The 15,989-nt window shown below is 33.5% G+C and overlaps 1 protein-coding gene across 1 annotated transcript; it reads left to right on the top strand.

The window, feature by feature from the left end:
* The first annotated feature begins 6 nt into the window (after positions 1 to 6).
* Positions 7 to 7,099, top strand: LOC125279102 (FYN-binding protein 1-like). The gene is made up of 11 exons (XM_048208607.1): positions 7 to 172; positions 480 to 612; positions 695 to 729; positions 3,266 to 3,341; positions 3,449 to 3,483; positions 4,566 to 4,611; positions 4,770 to 4,859; positions 5,000 to 5,019; positions 5,115 to 5,139; positions 5,334 to 5,438; positions 6,273 to 7,099. The coding sequence occupies exons 1-11, from the start codon at positions 7 to 9 to the stop codon at positions 6,295 to 6,297; spliced, it is 756 nt and encodes a 251-aa protein (XP_048064564.1). The 3' UTR covers positions 6,298 to 7,099.
* Positions 7,100 to 15,989: the final 8,890 nt, after the last annotated feature.

The raw sequence follows: 15,989 nt of genomic DNA on the forward strand, positions 1-15,989 counted from the left end.
TGTTTAATGCAGATCACAGGCCAGGAAGAGGCCATGTATCAAGTTAAAGTGATCGAGGACTGTAAGGGCCGTAAAAACGACCTGCCGGTGAAGGTCGGAGACACCGTGAGCATCATCCGTACCGACAATTGCCCTAAAGGGAAATGGCTGGCTAAGGACAGCAACAACAAATGTGAGTTAAACACAGCAAATAATACACACAAATTAATTGAATGCCATTATATGCATATCTTGGCACACGCATAATTAGTATGATGCTAAATGAGTATTACAGATAAATGAAGTGCAGAAAATAAGCTTTGTTATGAATTTACCCCGATAAGGACTAAATGCCTGAATAGATCTGTCACTAAGCAAAGACCTGAACGAGTCCTTGAGGTTTGACTTATCTGTTAGACTGTGTATGTAAGAGCTTATCTCATTTTTCAGATGCTTCTGCTGGAACGCAGATTGGCAATGTGCTGTGTGTTGTTTTTCAGACGGTTATGTCCCGGTGGAGAGTATGGATTTGAACATCAATGGAATTATGGAGCTGGGGAAGATGACAACAGCATCTAACAGATCCAACGGCAATGGACACAAAATCACAGAGGCCACCAGTACAAACAGCAGGTTGCCATTAAGTGACTATAGGCTTACTGTATTTACTGTAGTGAAATATGAGATTAATTTCATTATCATCTGTATTTTTTAGGACCTCAGAGCATTACGATGTGAACCATGAGAGCTGTAAGCACCTTCTTTTCATCATTTTTTATAGTAGTTTATAGTATGTTTTATTTTTAATTCTATTTATTTATAATATGTGTTTTGTGTGTTTTACACCATCTTAACCAGCCACGGCCATAATAAGTAACAGGATATTTTGTTGATAGCTTTCTTCTGCATCATACTAACTAGCCCCGCCCACTGTGAAATTTTATTGGTCCAAAATCCCATCCACACAATATACATCAAACATTCTCTTCACTTTGACTTTACCGTAGTAACAGGAATAAAGAAAGAGTACCTGAAAACCATGCTTAATTAAAAGCAGTACCGGTACTTCTGTACCAAATCGGTTCTGAAATTCTTTAAAGGTGCCGTAGAACGTCTTTTTAAAAGATGTAATATAAGTCTAAGGTGTCCCTTGAATGTGTCTGTGAAGTTTCAGCTCAAAATACCCCATAGATTTTTTGTAATTAATTTTTTTAACTGCCTATTTTGGGGCATCATTAAATATGCGCCGATTCAGGCTGCGGCCCCTTTAAATCTCACGCTCCCTGCCCCCTGAGCTTGCGCTTGCCTTTAACAGCATAAACAAAGTTCACACAGCTAATATAACCCTCAAAATGGATCTTTACAAAGTGTTCGTCATGCAACATGTCTAATCGCGTAAGCATGGTATTTATTTGGATGTTTACATTTGATTCTGAATAAGTTTGATGTAAGCTAACATTACACACTGTTGGAGAGATTTATAAAGAATGAAGTTGTGTTTATGAATTATACAGACTGCAAGTGTTTAAAAATGAAAATAGCGACGTCTCTTGTCTTCGTGAATACAGTAAGAAACGATGGTAACTTTAACCACATTTAACAGTACATTAGCAACATGCTAACGAAGCATTTAGAAAGACAATTCACAAATATCACTAAAAATTTCATGTAATCATGGATCATGTCAGTTATTATTGCTCCATCTGCTATTTTTCGCTATTGTTCTTGCTTGCTTACCTAGTCTGATGATTCGGCTGTGCACAGATCCAGACGTTAATACTGGCTGCCCTTGTCTAATGTCTCGATCATGGGCTGGCATATGCAAATATTGGGGGTGTACATATTAATGATCCCGACTGTTACGTAACAGTCGGTGTTATGTTGAGATTCGCCTGTTTTCGTAGGTCTTTTAAACAAATGAGATTTATATAAGAAGGAGGAAACAATGGAGTTTGAGACTAACTGTATGTCATTTCCATGTACTGAACTCTTGTTATTCAACTATGCCGAGGTAAATTCAATTTTCAATTCGATGGCACCTTTAAAAAGTGATGATACCAGCATTTCCCCCTAGCATTTTGAGCGGTGTTGATTCTTAAACACCTCTGATTGGCCAATGTGTTCATGCACTCACTGAAGAGCGTCAAATATGTCTATTTACAACTTGTTTTTGAAGTGTTGATCATTGTAGCCAATCAAAGACATATCTGTTGAGCTCGTGAACACAATGGCCAATCAGAGGTTTTTAAAGGTGCTCTAAGGGATCCTGGGTGGAGTAACCTCCTCCTCCTCCTCCTCCCCCTCCCCTCCGTGCTTCCTGAAACAGTCATGAACGTGCATTTAAAATGGATGTAGCTTGCGTATTGACGCTGCTGTGGTAACGATGGCTCAACCAACTACTTCACGCTCATTGTGAGTAAATTTATGTACTTTTCAATAAAAAAGTACGTTTTAATTAGAAGTCTAGATAAATGATAAAATAGTTTGTTGATAGTAACGCATTCACTAACCCCAAAACTCCACCCCCAAATCATTCTTGTCGGTTATTGGCTGGAGCATGTTTATTATGTTTAGTGCTCCAGGCTGCACCAATTTGTTTTTGTTGCCGTTTTCGGAGCTTGTGGCGACTACAGAGACCGCGTTTTTTCACAGTGTGTTCAGGGGACAGGCAGCTAGCGGATAGTGAGGAGATGTTTGCTGTATGTGACAAAAAATGTTTTGGCCTAAAAACGCGTGACATCACTTAGAGCACCTTTAAGAATCAGTGCTCAAAATGCTAGGGGGAAATGCTGGTATCGCCACATTTTTAACATTTCAGTACCAAAGTACCAGTACTTTTGACAGCACCTTACAGTAAAACTTCCGTCTACAAACACTCAAGTCTTAGTAACGCTCAAGTCCCCAAAAAAGGGCATAAGTAAACCAATATCCTTCAAAAAAAGTGTCTTCAATATAATGGATAAATAAAATAATGTTAAGTCAAGTCAAGTCACCTTTATTTATATAGCGCTTTATACAATACAGATCAATTCTACTGTAAAGTCTACTGTAAAGTAAATTTTGAGTTTTTTTCTCAGAATTGCGGGACATAAACGAGTTATAAAGTTAGAATTGCGGGATATAAACAAAGATATAAAAAAAAAAATTGTGAGATAAAAAGTCGCAATTACCTTTTTTATTTTTTATTTAGTGGCAGAAACAAGCTTCCATACAATTTAAATAGTATGTTTGCAGTTATAAACTTTTTTATTTTATTTTATTTTATTTTATTTTTTTATTTCCTCAGTCTCAGAAGACAGTGAGGAGTGGACAGCTGATGATGATGACCCCGTGTTTGAGTCTGCCAATGAAACCTCACACATGTAAGTATTGCAGTGTGTGTTCGTATGTGCTCTTTTATTTGTACTAACACAACTTGACAGTTAAGCTTATGTATTGTTTACAAGAGGTGTATTCTTTTATCTTTTAGAGGGCTGAATCAGTTACTGGCCACACCAGCTCAAGGTGAGTCACTGATGAGACATGACTGAAAAATGTTCACAGGAAACCTACCATCCAGGAACAGCCAGAGATCAAAACTCTGGGAAAACTGTCATTATAGCTACAGAATATTATTCACTTGTTCATAGTCATTTATGGAAGCCTATTTCCACAAAAAAAAAAAAAAAAAAAAAAAAGAAAATCATAATTATGACAAAAATGTTGAAATTATGAGCAAAAACAATTATAGCTTTGTAATAATGACATGAAAAGTCACAATTATGACATAAATATGAAACATTATGACAAATAGTCATAATTATGACAAAAAGTCAAAATTTTGAGCTAAAAGTAAATTGTCATTAAAAGCCGAAATTATGAGCTAAAAAATTGACATAAAATTCTACATTTCTAAAAGTGCAATTATTTATGGAAGAGGATTAGGGCCAAGCAATAATAAAAAAATAAAACCATCTCGAGATTAAAGTTGTTAAATTTCGAGAAAAAACTCGTTAAATTTCGAGAAAAAAGTCGAAATAAAATGTTGAGAATAAACTCGTTAAATTACGAGAAAAAACTTGTTAAATTTCAAGAAAGAAGTCGAGATAAAATGTTGAGAATAAACTCGTTAAATTTCGAGAAAAAAGTCGAGATAAAATGTTGAGAATAAAGTAATTAAATTACAAGAAAAAAGTTGTTAAATTACGAGAACAAATTCGTTAAATTATGAGAAAAATGACGTTAAATTTCGAGAAAAAAGTCGAGATAAAATGTTGAGAATAAACTCATTAAATTATGAGAATAAAGTCATTAAATTACGAGAAAAAAGTAGTTAAATTATGAGAACAAATTTGTAATTTAATGAGTTTATTCTCAACATTTTATCTCGACTTTTTTCTCGAAATTTAACTACTTTAATCTCGAGATGGTTTTATTTTTTTATTATTGCTTGGCCCTAATCCTCTTCCATAATTATTATCACATTTAAAATTAAACTTTTTGTTATCGTTTTGAATTTTTATGTCATAATTATTTCTCAGTATCTCATAATAATTGGTTAATTCATTCTTTTGTCCCTGTATTAATTTTTTAAAAACAAATTTCAGGTCCTGTCGAGCCAACCGAAACTGATTTAGGTTACATGAGTGTGCAGTAAGTTCTATTCTATTCTATTCTATTCTATTCTATTCTATTCTATTCTATTCTATTCTATTCTTTAAAAACTACACATACTGTACTACCTTTGATCTGAAATAATCTGTTTTACATTAAGAACACAAAGATAATCATTTGTTTATTGTGCGTTGCAGACAAAAACCGGAAGCCCTTCAAAGACTATCCACATTCTTTATGCAACCCAAGACACCCTCTCAACTTCCCCCGCAAGACAACAACCCACTGTACGACATCACTTTACTTCTTGTCTCTTTCTTTCGAATTCACTGAAGATCAATGATAAGTAAATGATAAGATCACAGGATAGCAAGTAATCATGGTTTCTCTACTTCCTGTTTCCTTATATGGTTGTTTGCGCGTAAAGAATGCCAGAGCCTAAACCAGGTATGTTTTGACTCACTAAACCTTAATTATATAAACACTCACATCTACCCACACTCACTTTTTTTTTTTCCTCCATTTCTGGTTTCATCTGTTAGCACATGAAGAGGATCCTGGCAGCTTGTAAGTATTCTCAAAAATATGTTCTCAAACGTAACACAGACAGTCATTTATGACATGCCTTTCTCCGCAGGAGTATGCGGTCAGACTGGTTTTACATGAATGTCTGAGATGGTTTTCAGAAAGCGTGTCTCATTCACAGCACTGCTGATGACCTGATAATGCTAACTTGTGTTGTTGTTGTATATTTCCTTTAGAAATGAAGAGGAAGATGATTTAGATATCTCACAAATCCAGTTTCTTCCTCCTCCAGACTTGTATGCTGACATCAATGCTGGAGACTCCATGCCTATTTACAGCAAGTAGGTACACTGAACACATGTTGACCTTTTGTGACAACATGCCCCAATAGCAAAACTCCATTAACTCTTTCCCTGCCATTGACAAGATTTTATGTCATTTGGGACAGTGCTTCCCCGCCATTGACGAGCCATTGCGGCAGTCTGTGTTTTCACTGTAATACGATAGAGGGCGCTGTTACAGAAACCAGATGGAGCGGATAGAAGTTGTTTAACCCTTAAATACAGGAATGTTTCGCCAGTCATTGTTACATTGTTACATATTCGGGTCTTTAGGAAATCTATATCTAACACGGATGCATGCACGTTCTGAAATATTAATAGAATTTTAAATAACTGTTTTCTATTTTAATTTTAATGAATTTTATAATGTAATTTATTCCTCTGATGGCAAAGCTGAGTTTTCAGCATCATTACTCCAGTCTTCAGTGTCACATGATCCTTCAGAAATCATTCTAATATGATGATTTGATGCTCAAAAAACATTTCTGATTATCAATGTTGAAAACAGTTGTGCTGCTTAATATTTTAGGATTCTTTGATGAATAGAGTTAAAAGAACAACATTTATTTGAAATAGAAATCATTTGTAACATTATAAATGTCACTTTTGATCATTATAATGCATCCTTGCTGAATTAATTTCTTTAAAAAAAAAATAATTAAAAAAAACATGCTAAAATTGCCCCAAATAAAATGAGCAACCTTTTATTCCTGCTTGACTTTTACATTCACATAACATTCAGCACAGGCTTTAAAAACTTTACCCTGGTCATTCCTGACCTCTGGCTACATTGATGTTTACTGACATTTTGGAGAATCTGTTTTTCTATTCTAGGCCAATCAAACTCGTCTCAAAATAGCCAAATAGCTCCGGCTGCAAGAGGGAAAGATGGACTGCGCTGGATCTTCACTCTGAGTTCATAACCCTCCTGTGGGGTGTGTTTTGATGAGTACCACAGTAAATGTCACCCACACAAGCTCAAGAAGAAATGTGTCTGTCAAGTGGGAAGAATTATGTTTGTGATTGTGCATCTGTCTGTAAATGGCTGCAGGCGAGTTCTTCTATATTCATGTATATTTTGTGCATTCTGTATGAAAAATACCCATGCGTGGAGCTGTGAGAAGCTCTTCAGATAATTTACACCCTTACATCTAAGTGTTAGATCTCTCTATATATAAAAAATCATGCATTCTGTGGCGAAGACAGTCTGTGTCTAGTCTGAGGTTGTCTAATTAGTTTAAAAGGTTCATAATTGGACACTTGTATTCAAAACTGACAGATCAACATGAGAGCTTATGCATGTTAAAACAGCTTGGCATTTGGGTTTGGTTTTAACAGTATACTGTCAAGTAAATATTTAAATGCAGTTCCTAAGTCAGCATTATATTTTTGCAGTGTAATTTACTTAGAAGTTAGGAATGCAACCTTAAGGTTTATATAACCATGCTCTGTATTTGTATTAGATGAATTAGTATTATATTATGTGTTTTATATTTTACAAGCAGTACTTTGCATTTAAGTATTCCCAGTCTTCAGGACTACTCTACATTAGGGAAAATATGCTGATGCTTGTAGTGCAAGTTTGAGTGCTCTTTATTTAGTCATTCTACTGCATGTACTAAATTTTCTGGTGCAGACAATAAATGCCACAGTTGTGTAAATCTTCTGCCTTTGTTGTTTTAGAACTGTTCCCAAAAGTTACCAAATGCTTCCCCTGATTTTTCCAGTAGCTGCGTAGATACCGTTTATCAATCAATCATTCCATCTTTCAAAAAAATCAATCTTTTAAAAAATATTACTACCATACCATACTGATCTGTATGATTTTAATGTTTTTGAAAGAAACATTTTATTTGATCAAAAAATAATAATAAGAGTAATAATAAGAGTACATTGTACATTGTGAAATATTACAACAATTTAATGTAACTGTGGTATATTCTGTGGAAGCTTGTTTGCGCCATGGAATAAAAAAAATAAAGGATAATTGTGACTTTTTATCTCACAATTCTGACTATTTTTCTAGCAATTGCAAGTTATAAAGTCATAGTTGTGAGATATAAAGTCATAATTGTGAGATATAAAGTCAAAATTACAAGTTATAAAGTCAGAGTTGTGAGTCATAAAGTTAGAATTGTGTGATTTAAAGTCAGAATTGCGAGTTATAAAGTTAGAATTGCTAGATATAGTCAGAATTACGAGATATAAAGTCAGAATTACGAGATATAAAGTCAGAATTACGAGATATAAAGTCAGAATTGCGAGTTATAAAGTTAGAATTGCTAGATATAAAGTCAGAATTACGAGATATAAAGTCAGAATTACGAGTTATAAAGTCAGAATTGTGTGAGTTAGTCAGAATTGCACAATATAAAGTCAGAATTGTGTGATATAAAGTCAGAATTGCGAGATATAAAGTCAGAATTATGAGATAAAGTAAGAATTACGAGTTGTAAAGTCAGAATTATGAGTTATAAAGTCAGAATTATGAGATAAAGTCAGAATTACGAGTTGTAAAGTCAGAATTACGAGATATAAAGTCAGAATTACGAGTTATAAAGTCAGAATTGTGTGAGTTAGTCAGAATTGCACAATATAAAGTCAGAATTGTGTGATATAAAGTCAGAATTGCGAGATATAAAGTCAGAATTATGAGATAAAGTAAGAATTACGAGTTGTAAAGTCAGAATTATGAGTTAAAGTCAGAATTATGAGATAAAGTCAGAATTACGAGTTGTAAAGTCAGAATTACGAGATAAAGTCAGAATTACGAGTTATAAAGTCAGAATCGCCTGATATAAAGTCAGAATTGTGAGATATAAAGTCAGAATTGTGAGATATAAACTCGCAATTGTGAGAAAAACAGAATTGTGAGATAAAGTCAGAATTACGAGATATAAAGTCAGAATTGCGAGTTATAAAGTTAGAATTGCTAGATATAAAGTCAGAATTACGAGATATAGTCAGAATTATGAGTTATAAAGTCAGAATTGCGAGTTATAAAGTCAGAATTGTGTGAGTTAGTCAGAATTGCACAATATAAAGTCAGAATTGTGTGATATAAAGTCAGAATTGCAAGATATAAAGTCCGAATTATGAGTTATAAAGTCAGAATTATGAGATAAAGTCAGAATTACGAGTTGTAAAGTCAGAATTATGAGTTATAAAGTCAGAATTATGAGATAAAATCAGAATTACGAGTTGTAAAGTCAGAATTACGAGATATAAAGTCAGAATTACGAGATATAGTCAGAATTATGAGTTATAAAGTCAGAATTGCGAGTTATAAAGTCAGAATTGTGTGAGTTAGTCAGAATTGCACAATATAAAGTCAGAATTGTGTGATATAAAGTCAGAATTGTGAGATATAAAGTCAGAATTATGAGTTATAAAGTCAGAATTATGAGATAAAGTCAGAATTATGAGTTGTAAAGTCAGAATTATGAGTTATAAAGTCAGAATTATGAGATAAAGTCAGAATTACGAGTTGTAAAGTCAGAATTACGAGTTATAAAGTCAGAATCGCCTGATATAGTCAGAATTGCGAGATATAAAGTCAGAATTATGAGATATAAAGTCAGAATTGTGAGATATAAACTCGCAATTGCGAGAAAAACAGAATTGTGAGATAAAGTCAGAATTACGAGTTATAAAGTTAGAATTGCTAGATATGAAGTCAGAATTACGAGATATAGTCAGAATTATGAGTTATAAAGTCAGAATTGCGAGTTATAAAGTCAGAATTGTGTGAGTTAGTCAGAATTGCACAATATAAAGTCAGAATTGTGTGATATAAAGTCAGAATTGCGAGATATAGTCAGAATTACGAGTTGTAAAGTCAGAATTATGAGTTATAAAGTCAGAATTATGAGATAAAATCAGAATTACGAGTTATAAAGTCAGAATTATGAGATAAAGTCAGAATTACGAGTTATAAAGTCAGAATTATGAGATAAAATCAGAATTACGAGTTGTAAAGTCAGAATTATGAGATAAAGTCAGAATTACGAGTTATAAAGTCAGAATTGTGAGATATAAACTCGCAATTGCGAGAAAAACTGAATTGTGAGATAAAGTCAGAATTACGAGATATAAAGTCAGAATTATGAGTTATAAAGTCAGAATTACGAGATAAAGTCAGAATTACGAGATATAAAGTCAGAATTGCGTGATATAAAGTCAGAATTGCGTGATATAAAGTCAGAATTATGAGTTATAAAGTCAGAATTATGAGATAAAGTCAGAATTACGAGATAAAGTCAGAATTACGAGATAAAGTCAGAATTACGAGATATAAAGTCAGAATTACGAGATATAAAGTCAGAATTGCGAGTTATAAAGTTAGAATTGCTAGATATAAAGTCAGAATTACGAGATATAAAGTCAGAATTACGAGTTATAAAGTCAGAATTGTGTGAGTTAGTCAGAATTGCACAATATAAAGTCAGAATTGTGTGATATAAAGTCAGAATTGCGAGATATAAAGTCAGAATTATGAGATAAAGTAAGAATTACGAGTTGTAAAGTCAGAATTATGAGTTATAAAGTCAGAATTATGAGATAAAGTCAGAATTACGAGTTGTAAAGTCAGAATTACGAGATATAAAGTCAGAATTACGAGTTATAAAGTCAGAATTGTGTGAGTTAGTCAGAATTGCACAATATAAAGTCAGAATTGTGTGATATAAAGTCAGAATTGCGAGATATAAAGTCAGAATTATGAGATAAAGTAAGAATTACGAGTTGTAAAGTCAGAATTATGAGTTATAAAGTCAGAATTATGAGATAAAGTCAGAATTACGAGTTGTAAAGTCAGAATTACGAGATAAAGTCAGAATTACGAGTTATAAAGTCAGAATCGCCTGATATAAAGTCAGAATTGTGAGATATAAAGTCAGAATTGTGAGATATAAACTCGCAATTGTGAGAAAAACAGAATTGTGAGATAAAGTCAGAATTACGAGATATAAAGTCAGAATTGCGAGTTATAAAGTTAGAATTGCTAGATATAAAGTCAGAATTACGAGATATAGTCAGAATTATGAGTTATAAAGTCAGAATTGCGAGTTATAAAGTCAGAATTGTGTGAGTTAGTCAGAATTGCACAATATAAAGTCAGAATTGTGTGATATAAAGTCAGAATTGCAAGATATAAAGTCCGAATTATGAGTTATAAAGTCAGAATTATGAGATAGTCAGAATTACGAGTTGTAAAGTCAGAATTATGAGTTATAAAGTCAGAATTATGAGATAAAATCAGAATTACGAGTTGTAAAGTCAGAATTACGAGATATAAAGTCAGAATTACGAGATATAGTCAGAATTATGAGTTATAAAGTCAGAATTGCGAGTTATAAAGTCAGAATTGTGTGAGTTAGTCAGAATTGCACAATATAAAGTCAGAATTGTGTGATATAAAGTCAGAATTGTGAGATATAAAGTCAGAATTATGAGTTATAAAGTCAGAATTATGAGATAAAGTCAGAATTATGAGTTGTAAAGTCAGAATTATGAGTTATAAAGTCAGAATTATGAGATAAAGTCAGAATTACGAGTTGTAAAGTCAGAATTACGAGTTATAAAGTCAGAATCGCCTGATATAGTCAGAATTGCGAGATATAAAGTCAGAATTATGAGATATAAAGTCAGAATTGTGAGATATAAACTCGCAATTGCGAGAAAAACAGAATTGTGAGATAAAGTCAGAATTACGAGATATAAAGTCAGAATTGCGAGTTATAAAGTTAGAATTGCTAGATATGAAGTCAGAATTACGAGATATAGTCAGAATTATGAGTTATAAAGTCAGAATTGCGAGTTATAAAGTCAGAATTGTGTGAGTTAGTCAGAATTGCACAATATAAAGTCAGAATTGTGTGATATAAAGTCAGAATTGCGAGATATAGTCAGAATTACGAGTTGTAAAGTCAGAATTATGAGTTATAAAGTCAGAATTATGAGATAAAATCAGAATTACGAGTTATAAAGTCAGAATTATGAGATAAAGTCAGAATTACGAGTTATAAAGTCAGAATTATGAGATAAAATCAGAATTACGAGTTGTAAAGTCAGAATTATGAGATAAAGTCAGAATTACGAGTTATAAAGTCAGAATTGTGAGATATAAACTCGCAATTGCGAGAAAAACTGAATTGTGAGATAAAGTCAGAATTACGAGATATAAAGTCAGAATTATGAGTTATAAAGTCAGAATTACGAGATAAAGTCAGAATTACGAGATATAAAGTCAGAATTGCGTGATATAAAGTCAGAATTGCGTGATATAAAGTCAGAATTATGAGTTATAAAGTCAGAATTATGAGTTATAAAGTCAGAATTATGAGATAAAATCAGAATTACGAGTTATAAAGTCAGAATTATGAGATAAAGTCAGAATTACGAGTTATAAAGTCAGAATTATGAGATAAAATCAGAATTACGAGTTGTAAAGTCAGAATTATGAGATAAAGTCAGAATTACGAGTTATAAAGTCAGAATTGTGAGATATAAACTCGCAATTGCGAGAAAAACTGAATTGTGAGATAAAGTCAGAATTACGAGATATAAAGTCAGAATTATGAGTTATAAAGTCAGAATTACGAGATAAAGTCAGAATTACGAGATATAAAGTCAGAATTGCGTGATATAAAGTCAGAATTGCGTGATATAAAGTCAGAATTATGAGTTATAAAGTCAGAATTATGAGATAAAGTCAGAATTACGAGATAAAGTCAGAATTACGAGATAAAGTCAGAATTACGAGATATAAAGTCAGAATTACGAGATATAAAGTCAGAATTGCGTGATATAAAGTCAGAATTGCGAGATATAAACTCGCAATTGCGAGAAAAACAGAATTGTGAGATAAAAAGTCACAATTACCTTTATTTTTTTATTTAGTGCTGGAAACAAGCTTCCATAGTTTTCTATTTTAATATATTTTAAAATATAATTTATTTCTGTTATACAAAGCTGAATTTTCAGCATCATTACTCCAGTCTTCAGTGTCACATGATCCTTCAGAAATCATTCTAATATGATGATCTGCTGCTCATGAAACATGTATTATTAGAAAGTATTTTCCAGGAATGTAAATCACAATTTTTCATGTTTTCCATAACCGTGGGGACTACATGTTGTCATATATATGTTGCTGATTTCCTCCCAACTGCATATGTTTGAGAGTGTTAATGTTACATCATCAAAAAATCAAAATAAGTACACAAACTAAAAAAAAAAAAAAAAATGCATATACCTCTTCCCTTTGTATTGTTTTATTTTTCTTTTTAACAATAAAAATTAAAGTGCAAATCAGAACAGAAACACCATGCAGTGCATAACTTTTAAAATACAAACCGCACACAGACAGGAAGTGACACACACATATGTACAGTACAGACATGTAGACACCGACAGGCAGAGGTCGTCTCCCAGCGGGCTCGGGAACAGGCAGAAAACACACTATTCTCATGTTTCACACATACAACACTACACTGGAGAGAGAGGGAGGGTATAATATCCAGCATAAATGCATCTACGTAGACAAAACACTGAACATGAGCTGAAGCCATGGCCATCACACTAATGCCCCTGTCAAACTAATGGGGGCCATAAAGTTTCAGATATAACGGACATAACAATGTGGTAAAGGACTTTTGCTAACAACCCGGCCTCGAAATATGACAAATATTAACCACAAAGGCATCAAGCATGCGCACAATCCTGCAATTCCTACCCAAAGATTGCCATTGGTAGTAAATGTAATGGCAAAGTCCAGCAGCAGGGGGCGATAAACTCCCTAAACTATGAACCTCAGCACTTTATCTCCAAAAAGACGCACTGATCCTCAAAGTGACCGGGAGTTAACTTGGGATTTGAGGGGAAAATGCTAAGAATGCGTAAAGGCTTTAACGTCTGGGAGGAATTTCAGACTGTGCAATATTTTTCCATGAAAACAACATCATAATCCAGTCTAATCTTTTCCGGCAATAACGGAGAAAAACCATCAGCCATGGTGGTTTGCACCGAACTGTTAAAACTTTTTAGAGGCATCATATCTATTGCATTTCATATAAATTATATGATCAAGTGGTTTGTGCGAGAACTTTCCATCTTTCAGTTTTACATTCATTTAAAATGGTTCAACTGCAGCAGTTGTGTATAATAAAAATACAGCATACTGGTAGAAAACACACAAACGCTCTGCTCCATGCACACAACGCTAGACATTTAACCATTCCGTACAGTACAAGACAGTGGGGTAGATTCAGGAAGACCACCACATCTATAGAAAACACAATTTGTGAACCAGCAGAAATGAATATGAAAATGACTAGAAGATCTAGTTTTGCAACTAGTTCAAATGATTCATATCTATTGGTTAAATTGAAAACATCACTTTTTTTGGCTGCCTTGTTGGATCGAATGATTTTTCATAAAGTAGCATCGGCATATAATATTCAGGTAATTCACTCCTCTCAATTTCAGTCATCACCACTGCTATTTCCCAGCCGGCTGTGGTGTAGTTGTCCATTCACACACGTTGGCACAAAGACAACTACAGCAGATCCACTTCCTGAATCCCAACTGAAATCCACCTTTTTATGTCATTTGTTCACAGGTAACACTTAAGATGTGAGCTTAAATAAAGAATAAATATGTGTAACTAATAAATACATTGGATCTACTCCATACAAACAAGCACACACATAACCAAGTATGTTAAAGCGCTAAAAACAAAGTTCACAATCTGTTTAAGGCATCCCAGGGAAGGGGGTCACGGGGCGCATTCTTCTAAATGCTCTTGGCTTGGGTCACTTTATGTGTTCTCGTCAGATACACACCACCTATATAATGTTTCAAGTAAGTGTGTGTGTGTGTGTGTGTGTATTTTATATATATAGTATAAAGTTTTGGGTGTCCAACTATTTACTTACTATTAACTAGTTGCTTATTAGCATGCATATTACTAGGATATTTGTTTATTAGTACTTATAAAGCACATATTAATGCCTTATTCTGCATGACCATGTTGTACATACCTTAATCCTACCCAATACCTAAACTTAACTACCTTACTAACTATTAATAAGCAGAAATTAGGAGTTTATTGAGACAAAAGTCATAGTTAAAAGTTAAAAGTGAGAATTGGACCCTAAACTAAAGTGTGATATACAGGGCTTGACATTAACTTTTCTGCTCACCAGTCACTGTGGCTCGTGGTTTTCCAAAGTTACTAGCCACTCAGCATTTTCATTGGCCATAATTCTGACATTGATACCATGGGGAAAAACTGCCATATAGATATTCATAATTTGGCAGCAGGTTTATTAGGCTGCTGTCACTTTAAGACCTGACGCACAGATCCATTATACTGTTACACATGCGTTTTCTATCTCAACTGCTTATGTTCACTTAAAACATAAATGACTATATTTACGTGAATACTCACCAATACTAGAATTTTGACATTATTTTGTGTGTATTTGACTGTTTAAGTGCAATAAGCAGAGAAAAAGAACTCAATTTAGTACTGAGAGGCGGCTTTATGTGCGCGCACTTTGAGTGTGAGCACAAAATCTGTGGGAATGAGTAAAATTATGCTCAATACATGCAATCCTACCCTGAAATTCAAGCCCTGTAACACCAACAATATTAATCCAGAGAAAATTAAATGAGTGAGTGAGGGGAGGAGGGTGTGTGTGTGTCAACAGGGTGTTAATGGAAAGCCCTGCACACACACACACACACACACACACACACACACATTTATACTGTTTATAAGTGTAAGTGTAAAATAATTACAAAAACAATACAAAAAAGAACATAAATAATAATTAGTTGAATGTTTAATTCAGGTAAAAATGCTTTAACCATGCCTTTCTGTCTGTCTGCAATCTCAAGCACTGAGAATATTTTAAGGCCGTCTAATTAAAGGCTTACTCATATCAGCAAAATGACTGGCACATTCTCTACTTCATCCGTCTCTATTTTTCTCTGTTTGCATTTTAGCCATATCAAGGCACAATATTTAAGCTGGTCTGTCTGCCCTTGCCCGGCATATTTGTCTCTCTATGGCAGCAGCACAGCCCACGATGTAAGCAAGGCCTCTGAGACAGACACAGATAGGTCATGGTCAGCCGTTTCCACTGCAGATGGTGTGTATCATCAGAGATTCACTGTCACTGTGAAATTCACCAACAGCATTTACACTGCTATTTGATAAATGCTCTCTGGAGACTGCAAGCCAAAGCCAGAACACTCAATATAAGCTCTTCACTCTATAAATTAACACTTAAATAATGTGAATAGATTTGAATTCTTCTCTAATATAATTAAATAATGATTTTTTTCTCTGTATGTATAAACCTTGTTTTGGTATGTCATTGCAATCAATAGCTATTAAACTAAACTATACAACTCAAGTGATTGATATGAGAATATAAATATACTGTATAATACATATTATCAAAAGAAATGTGTATATAAAATCAGAAGTAAGTTTATAGTTTTTTTTTTTTAAATTCTTTAAACCTATGACGATGAGGAAAA

The sequence above is a fragment of the Megalobrama amblycephala genome, linkage group LG11, assembly GCF_018812025.1.
Source record: "Megalobrama amblycephala isolate DHTTF-2021 linkage group LG11, ASM1881202v1, whole genome shotgun sequence".
Classification (NCBI taxonomy): domain Eukaryota; kingdom Metazoa; phylum Chordata; class Actinopteri; order Cypriniformes; family Xenocyprididae; genus Megalobrama; species Megalobrama amblycephala.